Source organism: Triturus cristatus, chromosome 9 (genome assembly GCF_964204655.1).
Source record: "Triturus cristatus chromosome 9, aTriCri1.1, whole genome shotgun sequence".
NCBI lineage: Eukaryota > Metazoa > Chordata > Amphibia > Caudata > Salamandridae > Triturus > Triturus cristatus.
In genome coordinates this window covers 1236781604-1236801532 of record NC_140592.1, presented here as the reverse complement: position 1 = coordinate 1236801532, position 19929 = coordinate 1236781604, and the positions used below count along the sequence as shown (strand labels likewise).

The 19929-nt window shown below is 51.0% G+C and overlaps 1 protein-coding gene across 14 annotated transcripts in view; it reads right to left on the bottom strand.

Annotated features, from left to right (window-relative positions):
• Positions 1-19929, bottom strand: part of MEIS2 (Meis homeobox 2) — a 304133-nt gene that overhangs the window by 176469 nt on the left and 107735 nt on the right. For all 14 annotated transcript variants that reach the window (XM_085627334.1, XM_085627333.1, XM_085627336.1 and 11 more), the window contains one exon: positions 7107-7252. In XM_085627334.1, coding sequence (XP_085483460.1) covers positions 7107-7252 — 146 coding nt within the window. The remainder of the gene's footprint in view (positions 1-7106; positions 7253-19929) is intronic.

The window sequence follows — 19929 nt, the reverse complement described above, 5'->3', positions numbered from 1 at the left end:
ACATCCCACAGCAGGAAAGAAGCAGTTTGAACGCCTGCAGACACCTCAAAGGCAGGGGTCGTGGACAGTGAGAAACCACCAAACGGAGGTGCTGAGCGGCCCCATGGTAGGTGTGACCGTTCCTTTTCTTGCTCCAATTTTTTTCATTGGCATTTCAAAAAGAAACCGGGTATATTTAGCATGTAAATATCATTGTACATAAAATATCATTGATAAATGTGACGATAAGCCAATTAGGAGAAGGGGAGAGCAAAGATCAGACAAGTACGTCAGTTGCATGTATATGAGAGCAATCATCGCAACATAGCCTTTGAATATGGAAAATAACTCTTAGGTGAACAAAACAGCCTATGTAGTTATATTGCTAAATATATATGTTATAACTATGTTAAAGCTGTCATAGATCCCCAAAAGGGCCCCAAATATAATCAAATTGTTGCAAGTGATCATTTAGTTTTTTAATCAGTTTCTCTTAGTTTGCCACTTCGTACATATCTTCAAGCCAGGTTGCATTGTCAGGAGCCCATCTGTCTTCCAAAAACGTAATATACTGACTTTGGCGAGGCCAAGGGCTGTGGAGAGCCATTTACAAGTGTGTGTGGAAAGGGGGGGGATGCCTGAAATATCATGCATACGTGACAATCGTGCTGTTAGGGAAAGGTGTGACACTTCCAGCTACCCCAGGCTTTTTCACCTAAAGCGCATTGCCTTCCGAGATTTGAAATGACACATTTAACACGATAAGGAAAGGCTACAAACTCCAAGCACTGTAAATGCTGCTGGTTTAAAAGATAAGAACTGGCTGAAGTTGTCTCATATGACATAGGGCCACTCGCAAGGTATGGGGCGCAGCTCCCTTCATGCCCCCTTCACCCCTTCTCCTCCTGAATTCTTTCCTTACTGGACTTCAAAACGAGAAAGAATTTGCAGGTTACCCCCACCCCTCCCCCGCTGAGCTAGTGTAGCCATGCACAGATGTGGAGTCATTCTGATAATGGTGACAATCATGGGCACATGGTAAGGCTGGGGGTCTGGCTGGTGCAGCTCCAGCCCCCCCACGGACAGATAGAGGTGATTAAACCCACTTGATTACCCCGGACCAACATGCAGTGGAGTTACGGCCTTTTCAATTAGCCAGCATGTGTGCAGAGCTCATTAGGAGACCTCCAGTTCAGTCATCAGCTGCAGATTCGTGCTCTCTCGAGTTCCTCGGAGCCAAGAGGAGTCCAGGGAGCTGCTGACCCCGTAGAGACCACCACAGCCCTTGGGAGGCCTGGACAGAGCACCTCTGCCCGAAACCTCTCCATGCATGACTCCTGTACCTTGCCAGGCCAGCTGGATGTGACACGATACTGGTGGCAAATGGTCCTGCTAATTCTGTGACTAGTTTTTTTTTCTCCACAAACTGACCTATGTATTAACAGGTTGGTTCTCAAAATACCAAACTGCAGTTGGTCGCAGGGTCGCCTTTCTCATGAATATTAAGGAAGCAGATTGCAATTTGCCTCCCACTAAAATTGGCTACAGTCACAGGGATGGTGGCCTGCAAGGGTCAGCAATCTACCATCCCTGTAACTGCTTTTGCAATCTACAGGCAAGCAAAGTTGTCACTAAACTGGCAAGTAAAAGGTCAACAAATTACAGCAGAAATACTAAAATGAAAAAATATCTGTCCATGAGACTCGGGGGGGGCAGGGCGCTGATTGCATGGTTTGTTTAGGGAGCCAGTTGCAACAGCTAATTTAGGACCCCCTGCCCACCATGTGACCAGTTCAGTGCTCACCAAACGTACAAAAGAATAAATGACAAAGCCATCTTTGCAGGGTCAATTTGATTAAGGTCCCATATCTGGCACATGATGGCACATTTACAGATTGTAAATACTGCACTTTTTGTATTCAGTGCTTACTGTGAGCAGGTTCACGTGATGGTTCAAGTGTGTGGTACTTCCAGGAACTTTCTGTTAAGTGTGTGTGGTACTTCCAGGAACTTTCTGTTAAGTGAACTTCTGCCTACCTGGTCTTACTGTGATGTGCCCTAGGACTCTTTCTGCGAGTCCCCTTCCAGTTACCTTAGCAGTAAATATTGTATACAAGATTACACTCATTTTAGCCAGACCTAAAACCGAGTGTCAAGCCTTTAAAGGCTCTCGAATAGATTCACTAAGCATTCTGCAAGTCTCACGTGCAAATGGGAGTTGTGCAAATGGCGGCATTGAGTCAGGGTCGGAAGAGAGCTCAGCCTCGGCACACGAGAAGCATAATGCCATAGAGTGGTACAGAGGATAGGGCCATAGAGTGGTACTACAGATAGGGCTGTAGAGTGGTACAGGGGATAGAGTCGTAGAGTGGTACAGGGGATACGACCGAAGAGTGGCACAGGGGATAGGACCGTAGAGTGGCACAGGGGATAGGACCGTAGAGTGGTACAAGGGATAGGGCCGTAGGGTGGTATTAGGGGTTAGGTCGCCAAGTAGTATTGGGGGTTCCGTCTCAGAGTTGCATTTGGGGTTCGGTTGCAGATTGGTATTGGGTTAGGTCGCAGAGTGGTCTTATATTCCATAACAACTAAAACCAGCACCACCAAAGGCCACGCCCCTGCTGGTCCTTGTAATTACGCAAACAGATCATTTGTGTATTTTCACATATAAATGGACATGTGCCATTCCGGCACACCTGCATCACACACACGTGTGCTGCACATCACAGAAGCACTCGTGCAAACATGATGCTTGCACAGCGGTTTAGTGAACTTGCCTGTTTGGTGAGTAAGTTACACCCACATCGTGGCACACATCACCACAGTCATCCGCTCGTTGCAATGGCTACCATCTCCATCAGGGCTGAAGGCACACTAACTTTCTGTAGCCACCAGCCTTATTCCACAAATTGCCTGTCTTACAGCAAACACTTCTAGCACACTGCACAAAGAGTAAAAAAAACCTGAGAGAAAGCAAATAGTTCTTCGGTGAAAGTTTAAAAAAAAGAAGGTACTTTGGTGCCTAAGTGAAGCTGTAATAGTCAGCGGAACAGCGACAGATAAAACCAATTGCAAAAGGGGGGATGCAGGCAGATTGCCGCGCAAAGTGCTCCCGTTCCGCGCACGCAATCCCGCTCCCCCAGAAGTGAAGGCGGCTAGCTTTTAAGATAATGACCCCGCAGAAGCACTCCGGCAGCAGCTCCAATCCGCGCCTTGCTGAGGATGGCATCACCGAGCTGTGCAGGCGGCAGGCGCAGGGAGCGCGCCCCTTGGCCCAGGAGGGTATGTGCCGAAGGTGGTGCCACCCTGCCTCTCTTTGAGCACGCCATGAGTTGCGCCTCTGAGTCAACAGCCACGTCCCCTTCCACCCTTGCGCAAGATGACGTCTTACGTTACACCGCATAGCCTCTCCTTTGTGTAAGAACAGGTTTGACGGCACTGCAGGCTGCGGAGGCACACAGCACTGCTATGAGGCACACAGACCATCCCTAAAGATTAATACGCGGGCTCCCCCACCCTCAAAGGTTTTGTTTGATTCCTAGAAGGGATGGGGCCCACAAGAAGTCATAAACAGGTTACAACACCAGATCACAATGGCGTCACGTGAACATAGCAACTGAATGAATGAATTTATTCATGATCAATTACTAAAAATCATTACATAAAATGACTGAATCCTACCTTTTGCGGAGGGAACTCCCACACCACAACAAGCGAATAATGCCATAAGCCAGCAGACATTGCCACTGTGGAAGATCTCCCCAAACACCAGTGCCCCGTCCAGAAGGTGCAACACATTTATTCCACGCTCTTCCCACCTCTCGGGTTCAGCCCTCTGGTCCGACAGGTCGACACAATGGGCTTGGGGTATGTGGTTGCTATGGCACCCTTCCAGCCCCCCTCCTACAGCTGCAGCCGGGCCAACAACAGGCGCATGTGTCCAGAATGCAAGCAAGGGTCTTTCAAGTCATGTGCACAGAAGAAAAAGGTTTTCGTTCCAAAGACCCGGACAGCGGCTGATTTCAAACAACGCAGGAGTCCGCGACACAGAAGAAAAGTGAATTAGCAATGGACATGTGGAGCTGGTGTGGAGGATTTCTAGAGCAAGAGCTTCCCAAACAGAGCCAAGCTTTTCAGCTGTGACAGCATCCCAGCACCAGCAGTGACAGCATCCCAGCTCCAGCATTCCCAGCAGTGACAGCATCCCAGCACCAGCATTCCCAGCAGTGACAGCATCAGCATTCCCAGCAGTGACAGCATCCCAGCACCAGCATTCCCAGCAGTGACAGCATCCCAGCTCCAGCATTCCCAGCAGTGACAGCATCAGCATTCCCAGCAGTGACAGCATCCCAGCTCCAGCATTCCCAGCAGTGACAGCATCAGCATTCCCAGCAGTGACAGCATCCCAGCTCCAGCATTCCCAGCAGTGACAGCATCAGCATTCCCAGCAGTGACAGCATCCCAGCACCAGCATTCCCAGCAGTGACAGCATCCCAACTCCAGCATTCCCAGCAGTGACAGCATCCCAGCACCAGCATTCCCAGCAGAGACAGCACCAGCATTCCCAGCAGTGACAGCATCCCAGCACCAGCATTCCCAGCAGTGACAGCATCCCAACTCCAGCAGTGACAGCACCCCAGCACCAGCATTCCCAGCATCCCAACTCCAGCATTCCCAGCAGTGACAGCATCCCAACTCCAGCATTCCCAGCAGTGACAGCATCCCAGCACCAGCATTCCCAGCAGTGACAGCATCCCAACTCCAGCATTCCCAGCAGTGACAGCATCCCAACTCCAGCATTCCCAGCAGTGACAGCATCCCAGCACCAGCATTCCCAGCAGTGACAGCATCCCAGCACCAGCATTCCCAGCAGTGATAGCATCCCAACTCCAGCATTCCCAGCAGTGATAGCATCCCAACTCCAGCATTCCCAGCAGTGACAGCATCCCAGCACCAGCATTCCCAGCAGGGATCCCAGCAGTGACAGCATCCCAGCACCAGCATTCCCAGAAGACACAATCATCACTCCAGCATTTTAAGCAGAGACTGTATCCAAACTCCAGCATTCCCCACAGTAACACCACCCTGACTTCACCATTCCCAGAAGACGCCATCTAAACTCCAGCATTCCCAGCAGACAACATCTCTAGCATTCCTAGAAGCGACAGCATCCCAACTCCAGCATTCCTAGAAGTGACAGTATCCCAACTCCAGCAGTGACAGCATCCCAACTCCAGCATTCCCAGCAGTGACAGCATCCCAGCTCCAGCATTCCCAGCAGTGACAGCATCAGCATTCGCAGCAGTGACAGCATCCCAGCACCAGCATTCCCAGCAGTGACAGCATCCCAGCACCAGCATTCCCAGCAGTGACAGCATCCCAACTCCAGCATTCCCAGCAGTGACAGCATCCCAGCACCAGCATTCCCAGCAGTGACAGCACTCCCAACTCCAGCATTCCCAGCAGTGACAGCATCCCAACTCCAGCATTCCCAGCAGTGACAGCATCCCAGCACCAGCATTCCCAGCAGTGACAGCATCCCAGCACCAGCATTCCCAGCAGTGATAGCATCCCAACTCCAGCATTCCCAGCAGTGACAGCATCCCAGCACCAGCATTCCCAGCAGTGACAGCATCACAGCATCACAGCATGCCAGCACCAGCAGTGACAGCATCACAGCATGCCAGCACCAGCATTCCCAGAAGACACAATCATCACTCCAGCATTTTAAGCAGAGACCGTATCCAAACTCCAGCATTCCCCACAGTAACACCACCCTGACTTCACCATTCCCAGAAGACGCCATCTAAACTCCAGCATTCCCAGCAGACAACATCTCTAGCATTCCTAGAAGCGACAGCATCCCAACTCCAGCATTCCTAGAAGTGACAGTATCCCAACTCCAGCAGTGACAGCATCCCAACTCCAGCATTCCCAGCAGTGACTGCACCCCAACTCCAGCATTTCCAGCAGTGACAGCATTCCAACTCCAGCATTCCTAGAAGCAACAGTATCCCAACTCCAGCATTCCCAGCATTGACAGCATTCCAACTCCAGCATTCCCAGCAGTGACAGCATTCCAACTCCAGCATTTCTAGAAGCAACAGTATCCCAACTCCAGCATTCCCAGCAGTGACAGCATCCGAACTCCAGCATTCCCAGCTTCCGAACTCCAGCATTCCCAGCAGTGACAGCATTCCAACTCCAGCATTCCCAGCAGTGACAGCATAGTACTCACCTCCTTCTCTCAACCACTTCCCTTCCTGCCATCAAGCGACTGGGGCCTTGATCCACACAGGACCAGGGGTAGCAACATATCCGCATCATGTACTGAGACTGACAGGGCATTACCACCCCCCTGCAGCCCATGGGCGCACTAGAACCACCACCACTACAACTGCACCACACCGAGAATCTGCCCTGCATCAAAAAAGCACAAACTACAAACATCACAACCCCACTACACTAAGACTCGTATTCACACTGCACAACCACTTTCATTCTACCGTCCCAAGGCAGGGACCAGACACCCACGACCCAATGAATGGTATCCAACCAGTACCACATCATGAGAACGCTCCCAGAATTTATACTGCTCCAATACGGCCAACCCAAGCCCACTGCACCAAGAGTGTGGTCTGGTTATGAACAGCACCCAAACTACCATTGCCAACGCATTGAATCCTATGCTCCTTCCCAGCACTATCAGAACCTTTTCGTTTGCCGCTCTATCAACACCGCTGCGACCTCATTGCCAGCATCTTCAGTCTTAAGCCAAAAGGGTTAATCACCATGGTCACCACCAACAAGAGAAAAACACGCTAAATTATGATCACGGTTCGGATATGGTTGAAGAGGACCAGAGTAGACATGACACATGATCAACCACCATTGTGCGATATCCTCAAACGGCGGCCATCTTGAATAAGAAGTAAACTGGTGCACTGCCTTGAAGACAGCCATTTTTGGTTTACAAATTCACACAATGCAACGTGAACAATGAGACAAACACCTTCCGCAACAAGACGAGTGCCTACCTCACACCCACCCTTCAACAGAAGTCGCTAACCAATAAGCAGTCGCATTACAAGCCACGAGAAGGAAGCAGGAAATCTGTCCACACTTACCGTGAGATGCTGGAATAGCCACGCTCGCATGATATTCGTGGCTACTTTGGGGAAAATGCCTCTTTTTTTCTGGCGCTTTTTGTCCTTGTCCGGGTCGTCATCGTCCCCCGTGCCCGGCGAGGCCACGCTGTTGTCTAACCCGTCCCCTGAAAGACAGAAAGGGAGGATGCTTCAGACCAGGGTGGAAACCCGCCAGGCCAACAGTTTGCTCTAATCACGAGTGCGCTAATGAACCTTTCCCTCCGTCGCCATAAAGCAACCGCCTCATAAATGTTCTCATTAAGTGTGATTGCTCATACGCATGTATGAACACTGGAAACCGTCTCTCTTTAAACACAGTTTTTTATGCATGTGTCTTACATAGGCACATACCATTAATTCAATTATAACTCAGGTTCTCCGGATCTGCACCAGCTCTTTGTAAATTACGCACTGCAAAATTACAAAAACCGAGGCCCAATGGAGTGATTGCAAACACGTGATCACCATGCAAGCTTCAGTGTGCACCGATAGTTCAAAGACGTGACTCTTGCATGCTGTCTCCTTGTGTGTATGGCCAGTCATGACACTGCCTTTGTCACAACTCTAGGATTATCTGTTGCTGGAGTCAATGAGAGTCCACGCATCTTGCCAGAATGTACATGTTGTTAGAGTCATAAAGGGAACATAGCTCCACATGCGAATGGATGTGCTACACAGATGATAGATAATATGTCATACTCACCCATATGGCGTGCATTCCGCCATAGGTTTCACCTCCAGTACCAATCGGGCTGGTACCTTTGCGCCTAGGTATCAAGGCTTCTATTGCAGACTTAATTCTGGTGCGGTTTGTGAGCTGTAGTAGGCAGTGTCGAGATGGTGTTGTTTTGTTGTTGAAAACTACATATAATGCAGTTTTGTCTGGATCTGGCCGAAGGTGCTTACATGCCTAGTGGATTATTTTCATGTGCGCGCTGACCGGCAGTTTTGTTTGTGTGCAGGTGATTGCAGGCACTGAATTGTGCTGATATCCATCTGCTGGCTTATCTGGGCTGTGCTGGGTATGGCTGCTATGAGTTCTGTTTATATATGTGCTATTTTGTGACTGTGTGTGGTAATCAAGCAATCAATCATTCATTTGTAGAGCGCACTACTCACCCGTGAGGGTCTCAAGGCGCTGGGGGGAGGGGGGGTGCTGCTACTGTTCAAACAACCAGGTCTTGAGAAGTCTCCTGAAGGTCAGCAGGTCCTGGGTCGGTCGCAGGTGGATGGGGAGGGTGTTACATGTCTTGGCGGCAAGGTGGGAGAATGATCTGCCTCCGGTGGTCATTCGGTGGATGCGTGGAACGGTGGCGAGGGCAAAGTCAGCGGAGCGAAGCTGGCAGTTCGGAGTGTAGAAGCTGAGTCGTTTGTTGAGTTATGTCGGTCCAGTGTTGTGAAGTGCTTTGTGAGCGTGAGTAAGGAGCTTGAAGGTGATCCTCTTGTTGACGGGGAGCCAGTGCAGGTCTCTCATGTGGGCAGTGATGTGGCTGTGGCGGGGGATGTCGAGAATAAGTCGTGCGGAGGCGTTCTGTATGCGTCGTGCGGAGTCTTCTGTGGAGATTGGCTGTGGTTCCCGCGTAGAGGGTGTTGCCGTAGTCCAGCCTGCTGCTGATCGGGGCTTGGGTGATCGTCCTTCTGGTTCGGGTGGGGAACTATCTGTAGATCTTGCAAAGCATGCGGAGGGTGTTGAAGCCGTAGGAGGAGATGGCTTTGACTTGCTGGGTCATTGATAGTGTTGAGTTCAGGATGAACCCCAGGTTGCATGCGTGGTTGGTGGGTGTCGGTGCAGCTCCCAGCGTGACTAGCCACCAAGAGTCATCCCAGGCGGAGGGGGTGGAGCCAAGGATGAGGACCTCCGTCGTGTCAGAGTTCAGTTTCAGACGACTGTTCTTCATCCATTCTGTGGCCTTCATTCCTTCGTGGAGGTTGCTTTTGGCGGTGGCGGGGTCCTTTGTGAGGGAAAGGATCAGCTGGGTGTAGTCGGCGTATGAGATGATGTGGAGGTCGTGCCATCGGGCGATTTTGGTGAGCGGTGCCATGTAGATGTTGAAAAGGGTCGGGCTGAGGGATGATCCTTGGGGGACGCCGCAGGTGATCTTGGTGGCTTCCGATCGGAATGGGGGGAGGTAGACTCTCTGGGTTCAGTCGGTGAGGAAGGAGGTGGGCCAATCCAGGGCTTTGTCGTGGATCCCTGCGTCGTGGAGGTGTGTGCATAGGGTGTGGTGGCATACGGTGTCGAATGCAAACGAGCGGTCCAGGAGGATAAGGGCCGCAGTTTCGCAGTTTTCCAGCAGGGTCCTGATGTCATTGGTGGCGGCGATGAGGGCGGTTTCGGTGCTGTGGAATCCGGATTGGGACGCGTCCAGGATGTTGTTCTCCTCGAGGAAGCGGGTCAGTTGCATGTTGACCGTCTTCTCGATGACTTTCGCTGGGAACGGGAGCAGGGAGATGGGCCGGAAGTTCTTGAGGTCTTTTGGGTCCGCCTTGGGTTTCTTGAGTAGGGCATTGATTTCGGCGTGTTTCCAGCTCTCTGGGAAGGTGGCAGTCTCGAAGGAGCTGTTGATGATCTTCCGGAGTTGGGGTGCGATGATGGAGCTTGCTTTGTTGAAGATGTGGTGAGGGCAGGGGTCTGATGGTGAGCCGGAGTGGATGGTGTTCATGATTTTGATGGTCTCATAGTTGTTGATGTGGTCCCAGGTGAGCAGGAGGCCGTGTGGTTGGAGGGTGGAGCGTCTGAGGTGTCGGTGGCTGTCTGGGGGGTCTGGGTGTTGAAGCAGTCATGGATGTCTGTGATCTTGCGGTGGAAGAAGGTGGCTAGGGAGTCGCAGAGGTCTTGCGACAGCGGTATGTCGTTAGAGCTGGAGCTAGGGTTGGCGAGTTCTTTCACAATGTTGAAGAGCTCTTTGCTGTTGTGCGCATTGTTGTTGATGCGTTCCTTAAAGGATGTCCTTTTAGCGGTTCGAATGAGTTGGTGGTGCTTGCGGCTGGCGTTCTTGAGGGCAGCGTGGTTGTCCGGTGTCTCTTTGTGGTGCCACGTCTTCTCGCGTCTTCGGCAGGTCTGCTTGTATGCATGGAGGTCGGTGGTGTACCAGATGGCCCTTATGTCGGTGCGTCTGTTTGAGGGTTTCTTGATCGGGGCGAGAGTGTTGGCGCGGTCGTCGATCCATTGCCTGAAGTTGTGGGCGGCTGTGTCGGTGTCAGTGGAGTCGGTTGGTGGGTCTTGGACGAGGGTGGTGATTAGCTGGTCTTCGGTGACCTTGTTCCAGCTGCGGTAGGGGATTCGTTGCGGGTGATTGTGCGTGTTGTGTTTCTCGAAGGAGAAGCGGACGCAGCGGTGGTCGGTCCAGTGGAGTTCGGTGGTGTGGCTGAAGGTGACGTGGTTGCTGGCGGAAAAGATGGGGTTGAGCGTGTGTCCGGCGGAGTGGGTGGGTGTTGTGATGAGCTGTTTGAGTCCGAGGTTAGCGAGGTTGTCGAGCAGGGTGGTGGAGTTGCTGTCGTTGGCGTTCTTGAGGTGGAAGTTAAGGTCTCCGAGGAGGATGTGGTCTGTGGATGCAAGGGCATGCGTACTGACCATGTCGGTGATTGAGTCGCTGAACAGTGGTCGGGGTCCGGGGGATCTGTAGACGAGGGTTCCTCTGAGGGTGGTGATGGGATTGATGTGGATCTGGAAGTGCTGGTGTTCGGCAGTAATGAGGGTGTCTTCGGTGCTGGTTGAAATTCTGAGGGTATTCCTGTGGACGATGGCGATTCCTCCTCCTGGTTTGTTAGTAGGTCCCTGCGAGTGATCTTGTAGCCGTCCGGGATGGCTATGGCAATGTCGGGCGCCGAGGAAGCATTCATCCAGGTCTCCATCAGGAAGGTGACGTCTGGGGAGGATGAGTCGAGTAGGTCCCAGAGGTCGATGGTGTGCCTGTGGACGGAGCGGGTGTTGAGTAGTATGCATCTGAGGTGGTTGTGACCTGCCCTGGTGGGAAGGGCGGGCCGGCCGTGCCGGTGTTAGCTGGCTGGTGAAGCTGCAGCTGCGGCAGGAGAAGGGTCCATGGGTGAGCTTCGGGGTGGCGTGGAAGCAAGTGGAAGATCTGCCGGTGTTGAGTTTGTGGAGGATGGTGGTATTGTATCGGCGTCGGGCTTCGTGGCTCTCACGTTGGTCAGGGGGTCTGGCGCTGGGCGCGGTCCAGGCGCAGACGGGCGAAGATGAGCTTGCCTTAGGCGCGCCAGCGGCACGGCCGCACAGCGGCCGCCATTAAGAAGGCGAGGTGGGAGGAAGGAGCAGCTGGGAGGCGGGTGGGAGGACGAATGGGCGACGAGGGGGGTGGGGCCGCAGGGGATGCAGCGGCGGGAATGGGAAAAGGCAAAATGACAAAAAGCAACCAGAGATCTACAGGGAAAAAAGGAGGGCAGAAAAAGGCATACAGAGTAGAAAATAGCAGCAGACAAGGAGAACGGGCAATTTGGGAAAAACAAGAGAGCAGGCACAGGAGGCACGAACTCGCGGCAGCAGCGGGAGCGGGACACGGGCACAGTCAGGTGGAGCTGTGCGGCGTGGGGAGCAACCTGCCTGAGAACAGGGTCAAGGGTCGCTGTGTGGGTGGTTGCCATTGTGGTCATGATGATACCTACCTTAGTGTTTTGTCTTTACAGTGATGAACGCGCATGAAATGTTGTACCATATGTACAAATGGTGAACACTACAGTGAAACCAGTGTCCAGTGCATGCCGGTTTGTGGTTACTCGACTCCACGTTCACAATTGTGTATACAGTGAGGAGGACTCTGCCCACGTGTGCATGGTTGTGATTACCAGAATGCATGCATGGTTGTGGCTATTGTGTGGTCCACACTGATTCATGTGTGTGCGACTGTGCATAATTTGAAGGCTAGTGTCCAATAGGTCTATGGTTGTAGGTACAGTGAAGAGCACCGCTCCCCTTGTGTATGGTTGTGGTTACAATGAGGGGCACACTCCTCCATGTGAGCGTGCTTGTGGTTGCAGGGGGGGCACACTTGTCCTTGTGTGCAAGCTTGTTGTTCCAGTGAACAGCACACGCCTACTTATTGGCATAGCAGTGGGTATAGTGAAGGGTGCACTCCCATTGTGCATAGTTTTGGTTCCAGTGAAAGGCACACTTCTCCTTTCTCCTTGTTGGCATGATAGTGGTCACAGTCAGGGGCACACTCCTCCTTTTGGGCATGGGTGTTGTCACGGTGAGGGGTACACCATGACCTTGTGCGCATTGCTCTGTTCTCACTGAGGGGAAAACTCATCCTAAGGCGCACGATGGTTGTACCTAGAGCCAGGTACTGTGCTCCCCATCTGGTTGGGCTCCATCCAGGACGTCACAGTGACCAGGACAGAATCCTCTGGTGGAAGCACAACAAGCAAGAACCAGGACACTCGCTGTGAGAACCAAATTCTCGTATTAATATTCCATGGATCGAAACATCATTTCTTTCTCAAAGGCCTTGGAATGTTGAAGCCGGCGGAGGTGTTTTCTGAATTTAGGCGGATTCTGGTTGTTATGTCATGTTATGTTAGGTGCACTTCTAGAGCGCGCGACTCACCCGGGGGCATCTCAGCGCTATACAGGGCTCGAGTCGGGGTACCACGCGGGTGGACGGCGTCCCCCCACTTATTTTACCGGGTTTTTACCGGGTGGACGCCGTCCCCCCTGCCCAAAAGCTGGACTTTCAATGATGGCGTTACTTGCCCGCACGGCCGCCCCGTCGATCTCCCTTTACCAGGTGACTCGAGGGATCCGTGCGATTGGAATTTTACCTGCATTATTACTATTATAATATTATGCATAACGCAAAGCAAGGAGAGTTGTAAAACCAGGACTGGCTGACATCGCCCACGACAGTGGACGATAACTGGAGCAAATGGAGCCACACATTCACTCTTTGGCCTCTCTGGGGCGCGATCGGAGCTCATTCAGAACACTGCTCACGCGCTGGCTTCTCTGATGCAATCGCATCTAAGGGGTGAGCGAGGGGAGGCAATGAGTCTGATGGTGCAAGCCACCTTTCGTGACGTCACTTCCTGTCGTGACGTCACTTCCGGTGACACCACCAAACTTGGAGCGTCCCCCCACTTCTTTTTTTAGGACTTGTGCCCTGGCGCTATACTTAGTAATTCGCTGAAAGGGAAGTAAGAAAGAAGAAAAAGACACAGCCACTAGCACTGAGAAGTCAGAAACAGAAAGGTTTTCAATTTTTTCCTAACGATTGTAAGGGAGGGACAATTACGTATGGAAATGGGAAGCGAGTTCCAATAACGTGGCGCAAGATATGAGAAAGCCCTCGCCCCGGAACGGGTTACGTTACTGGGTGCGTCCAGAGGGCACCTGCCCTCTTGCCAGCTTATAAATTTCCATGGGTGTCAACAACGAAGGAGAGCATAAAACATATGACCTTCCTTCATCGTCCTCTACTATTGTCCATTTCTGAAGCGCACATCACAATGACCAGCTTCCTGGCGCTTAAATGATGGTGGCTCACATTACTTAATTAAACTAATTTCAAAGAACTTACTTAAATTAATCTCAGTCATTGGTAATTAATAACTCAGGCCACAGTCCACTGTGCCACCTCTGTTTGGACCCAGCCATATGCAAATGAGTCTTGACCATGCTCCAATGGGGGCAGGCAGTCCAGCCCGAACTTCCAGGCCAGGTGCTCCCTGGACCTCGCTGTTGCTGCTGCTTGGGCGCCATTTTATCAGACCCCGATCTCGGAGGGTTCCGCTCCACAAGAACCGTGACTACGGCAGGCGGCCCCTTCCAGGACGCGCTCCCCTGCCCGGCACGCACGCTCACACGCGACACATGACCCTCACATGGCATTTGCATGACAGGGGAATGTTGACATCTCCGCGCCGCTGCTCAGCATCATTAAAAAAAGACGAGGCCTGGCGGAGATCAAGGCAGGGACACGCTCTTAATCAGAAACTTTCCGCCAGCCCCTCGTCCCTTTGTGCGTCTCCCGGCCATTAATTGTGCATTAGCAGAAATCAGTTACTTTTAGCAGGCAGAGTTATTTTTTCTCGCCCTCCGGCAACAGAGCCTTGAAAGCTTGCCTGCAGGGCAACTAAATTATGTATCTGAAAACTCTTCCAGCGCAGGCGTCGTAGGGCCCCGACTTTCCTCAAATCCACACAACCACGTCTCCCCGTTTTTGGTGAGACATCAATCAAGGGCGGCCGGCTACGCAAAATTCATGCATTAATATTTGAACTAATAACTTTTCTGTAAAGCGGGAAAAATGCAAAGAAACAAGAGCCGGCTGGTGGCATAATCAAATGCAAAATAGATGAAGGGCCCCGAAGACGGGGCGCCGCGTGCGTCTTCGACAACTCCCCCACGCCCCGCACATCATTAGCCCAGAGGCACTCTGGCGACTGGGGGTGGGGCGGGCAGAGGCACTTTGGACGTTATAGTGCCCGTAGGTGCTAGGCAGCAGCCAGGTCCCGTAAGTGGAAGCATACAGTGTAGACGTACCTTGGAAGCAGCCAGGCCCCGGAAGTAGAAGCATTAATTGTAGAGGTACCTTGGAAGCATCCAGGCCCCGGAAGTGGGAGCATTAATTGTAGAGGTAGGTACCTCGGAAGCAGCCAGGTCCCGGAAGAGGAAGCATTCATTGTAGAGGTACCTTGTTAGCAGCCAGGCCCCGGAAGTGGAAGCATTAATTGTAGAGGTAGGTACCTCGGAAGCAGCCAGGTCCCGGAAGAGGAAGCATTCATTGTAGAGGTACCTTGTTAGCAGCCAGGCCCCGGAAGTGGAAGCATTAATTGTAGAGGTAGGTACCTTGTTAGCAGCCAGGCCCCGGAAGTGGAAGCATTCATTGTAGAGGTACCTTGTTAGCAGCCAGGCCCCGGAAGTGGAATCATTAATTGTAGAGGTAGGTACCTCGGAAGCAGCCGGGTCCCGGAAGAGGAAGTTTAATTTGCCGAGTTTATTTATGCAGCCTGCAGGTACCTAGAAAGCAGGCAGGTGCTGGAGGTATAATAAGACATTGTAGAGTTTATGTTGCCTGCAGGTACTACGGAAGTAACCAGACCCCGGAAGCAGAAACATAAATTGTAGAGTTTATGCTGCCAGCAGCCAGGTTCCATAAGTAGAAGTATACATTTTAGAGGTACATAAGCAAAAGCCAGGCTCAGACGTGTAAGAAGAATTTGTAGAGTTTGAGCTGCCTGGAAGTACCTTGTCAGCAGCCATGTTCCGAAAGTGGAAGTTTAAAATTGTAGCAGTTCCTACAAAAAGTAGTGCAGAGTTTTATACTGCATACCAACACACAGGAAGAACATTTCCTGAAAGGGTAATAGTCCGGGAAGGGGAAGCAGGGAATGCAAAGGTAAAGCTACCCATTGGTGCTGGGGAAAAAGAGCTCCTGGAAGGGGAAGGAGTGAGTCCAGAGGTAATGCACCTGCCGGTACCCAGGAGGCAAGGGCCTGGGGAGCACATCTGGACTCTCCGCTCAGGCTAGGGTTTTCGTAATGCAACTCGAGACGTCCATTATTAGCCCATAATGCCTTAAGTCTATTGCTAACAAAAAACCTTGCGCGAGATAGCCTAAGACAACAGACATGCCGCTGAGTGTATCCGGAGCTGGCCAGTTCAAGGCTTCCGGAGGAAAGCCGCAGATCCGCGGCCTAATTCCTCTAGTCTCCTGTAGGCACAATCGCTCAACTAAGACAATACCAGAGACTCCTGGGCCACTTGCTGCGGGGATGGAAAGCGCAGGCCTTTGACTGTACCTTGTACTTTCTGCTCTCCTTCCCATTAATGCTCCATTGCTAACGATAGTATGTCAGGCTATCATGACCTAAATACCATTTACAACAAGCACTGGCAAAGCTGATAGGCCTCGCCTATGATGAGCTATTTATTGGCTTTGCCAATGCTTTTTTGTTTTTACTCACAGTCATTGAAGCCATCAGGTGGCATCGCCAGCGAAATCATTATTACTTGCCTTAGCGCCATATGCAGGGTATTGGCATGGGCGAGCTGGGCTCGGGGCGCAAGTATTCCAAGGGGTGCGGCAGGGAGCTGCCTGACTTAATGTTATGAAACAGCTTGTCCATCCCACTTGGTCTCAATTGGGTCAAGCTAAAGGCTGTAATCATCCCTTAATGTACCTCAGAGTAATTGTTAGCATTGGATCAACCTCCCATCTTCCTCACACCTTCTGCCACCATACCACAACCACCCATCGTCCCCCACAAGAAACATCAACTTTTCTTTCCGCCCAGGAGTCTGTCCCGGTCAATCCAATTTAAGGCCGGTCCTGGCCATGTGACTGACCTGTTGCACACAGCGGTGAGAAACAGAAGACACGTGAAGCACTATTTCAGAAAACAAAGTATTGTTGAGGGATCTCGACAAGGGATGATGGGAAGGTGGAGGAGAGGGTCTTGTCTGGTAACGGACTCGCTGTCTACAGCGGTTATGAACTGCAGAAATGTTGTTCAAAGTGCAATATAAAAAGATGCTATCCATATTTTTATGTTTGGGGTTGTCGACATGATGTGGGTAGTAAGAGAAGACTGCAGAGGGATGTGATGTCCTTTTATTTACATCGCTTAGAACCCACAAAAGTGCGGTTGTAGCGCTACATAAATCGGGGTATGCTGGGGCTCGTCTTTGCAGACAAGGAGGTGAAGCTTTGCAGCGAGCGGATGCTTTCCACCTGTGGTGTTCCGAGGTGCAGTCTCCGGCGTCTCGAGCTGTGGCTGCCTCTTCCAGGCGCTCTACTCTAGCGTTGTACCTGCAGCCTGGGCATGTCTGCTGAGGACACGTGCAAGGGAAGGAAAAGATAGCTTCTCTCCAGAGCAGGGAGTGCAATGTTAGGTGGAGGTTTATTTATTTATTTTAAAAGTTTTATATAGCGCGAACAAGACCACATGGGGTATCGGACCGCTCTACCGATTGGCAGTTACGAAGGTACAGGAAGTGGTAACAATAGAACAACCGGACAAGGAACAATCATAACAGATCATAACATGATAGGTTGCCCGGCAGCGGCGATGCGGAGGAGCATTGCCTGAAAACGGAGGAGCTGGAATGGGTCAGCTAACAATATAACAATTTAACTCCTAGTCTTGACCTATAAAGTAATCCATCATTTAATGGGCACCTTGCAAAGGGGCACATTGTCAAAGTGGTGCTTTTACTTGACTCATTAAGACGCTCGATTTGCTGGAAATGCTCTGAATTATAATGATGCTTATTTCACATAGAATTAGGGCAATGAAAGCAGTTTGAGGCTAGGAAAACTTTTCCTGGAATATAATCTGACACCACACAGCGACCGATCAGTGACCGACATTGATGAGGCAGCTACCACCTATTCAGACTGGGTTGATCAGGCCTGTACTCAACTAGTTCCAGTCAAAACCTGTACTACTAAGCGGGTACATCCCTCCGCCCCCTGGTATACTGAAAATCTAAAGAACCAAAAATCAGATTGTAAAAAACTTGAACGAGCTTGGAGAAGAGATTACTGTGACATCAGCAAGGAAGCGTACAAGTTAGCTTTGGCAAAATATAAAAAACTAGTACAGGAAACGAAAAAGCTTTATTACGGAGAACAGATAAGAGGTGCCAGTTCTTCATCTAGAGAGCTGTTCAGAACCGTCTCCCAATTAACCTCTCCCTCCTGTCCAAAAATTGCAAGCACCCCGGAACTCTGTGAATCATTAGCTGCTTTTTTCCTGCAAAAGGTTGATACTATCTTTTCATCATTTACCTTTGCGCCGTCACCCTCCCTACAACCGACGTTTATGGGGAATAAAGAGCGTGACAGATGCCGCCTAACTCTCAATCACTTTATTCCTTTGGAACAGTCAGGAGTCATGAAACTCCTCTCTGAAATTCGCTCCGGCTCCCCATTGGACCCTTGCCCAGCCTCCGTTCTGAAGATGGTCCCAGAAATCATTGGGAAAGCTCTTACCCCACTATTCTGTTCCATCTTTGAAGCTGGATGCTTTCCTGTCCTCTGGAAAATCGCCTCAATTCTCCCTCTTCTAAAAAAGCCCAATTTGGATGCCAGCGACCCGAACAATTATAGGCCTATTTCGCGCCTCCCTCTACCAGCCAAGATGATCGAGAGAGCTATGAATGCCCAACTCAGCCAATTCCTACAAACTAATGCTTCTCTTGATTCCACGCAATTCGGGTTCCGTGCTGAGCACAGCACAGAGCTGGCACTTTTAAAATCCACTGAAGAGATCAGGGAGGCCTTGGATCAGGGAGGCGCTGCCATCCTTATCCTTCTGGACCTCTCGGCCGCATTTGATACGGTCCATCATGATGTTCTGATGGACCGTCTCACAGCGGTCGGGGTCGGAGATAAGGCCTGGGATCTCCTAAAATCCTTTTTGAGCAATAGATCACAAACGGTTGATCTAGGTAAGAACAGTTCTAAGCCCTTTGTTCTGCCATGTGGGGTTCCTCAGGGGTCGTCGCTTAGTCCCACTTTGTTCAATGTCTATGTTACCCCACTGTCCACCCTGGTCAGATCTTTCGGCTTTCAACTGTCCTCTTACGCCGACGACACTCAAATTGTGCTGTCGATCAAAAAGGGGGCAGAGGCAGAAACAGCCTCTAAGTGTCATGACTGCATGAAGGCGATAGCTGCCTGGATGGCAGCTAACTGCCTTAAGTTAAACGCTGGAAAGACCGAGGTCATTCTTTTTGGTAATACGACCAATCTGTGGACGACAGACTGGTGGCCGTCTTCTATGGGCAGACCTCCCATCCCAGTTTCAAAGGCAAAAAATCTTGGGGTGCTCATTGATGCTAAACTCTCGTACGAAGATCAGATCAGTAGGGTTGTATCTTCCTGCGCCTTCACCCTGAAGCTCTTACGCAAAATTAGATCCCTCCTTCCAGACGACTGCCTAAAAATCGCAGTAACGGCATTAATCCTATCACGGTTGGATTACTGCAACAGTCTCTATATCAACATTCAAACAAAACAGTTATCGAGACTTCAGACTGTGCAAAATGCCGCAGCCAGATTACTCACCGGTATACCCAGGTTTACATCAGTAAGGGCAGGGCTTAGATCCCTACACTGGTTACCGGTGGCAGCTCGAATTCAATTCAAAGCCCTATGTTTAGTCTTCAAAGCCCTTAATGGCATCGGCCCTGAATTCCTCAAACATTCTATCCAGTGGTATGTGCCAGGGAGAACTCTGAGATCTCTGACATCCAAACGCGCTATTCTCCCCCGCTATCACAAACTCAGATGGGGCGGCAGAAGTTTCTGCCACTGTGACGTTAAGGCCTGGAATAGCCTTCCCACCTATCTCAGGAACTCCCCTGGATTACTCCCATTTAGAAAGGGCCTCAAAACCTGGCTCTTCTCGTGAATTCTCGGCCCTCTGCTTTCTTAGATAGGTAGCGCATAGCGCCAGGACACCCCAGGGTAACAGTGCGCTTTAGAAATCACGATAACATAACATAACACAGCCTGCCAGGGACATTATTGATACCAAAGGGGATGATGGACGGAGTGCTTGAGCAAATCAAACACTCACCCCCAGTCAACTGATCTGGGTTTAATCCATCACCGTTCTTTAGCCCACTCTACCACCCCAGTTTAGACATGGCCATATGCAAATCAGTCTGACCCTGTGCCTCATGGGAACAGTACAGCCCGAACTGCCAAGCCATGTCTTCCCTGGACCGGAAACAAGCATCCTGGGACCGGTTTCGGGTTTCATAACCCTCATCAGTCAGGCTATCTTGAATCCAGTGGCCACATCTGGGCATACCCTGCCAACATAAAATGGCCAG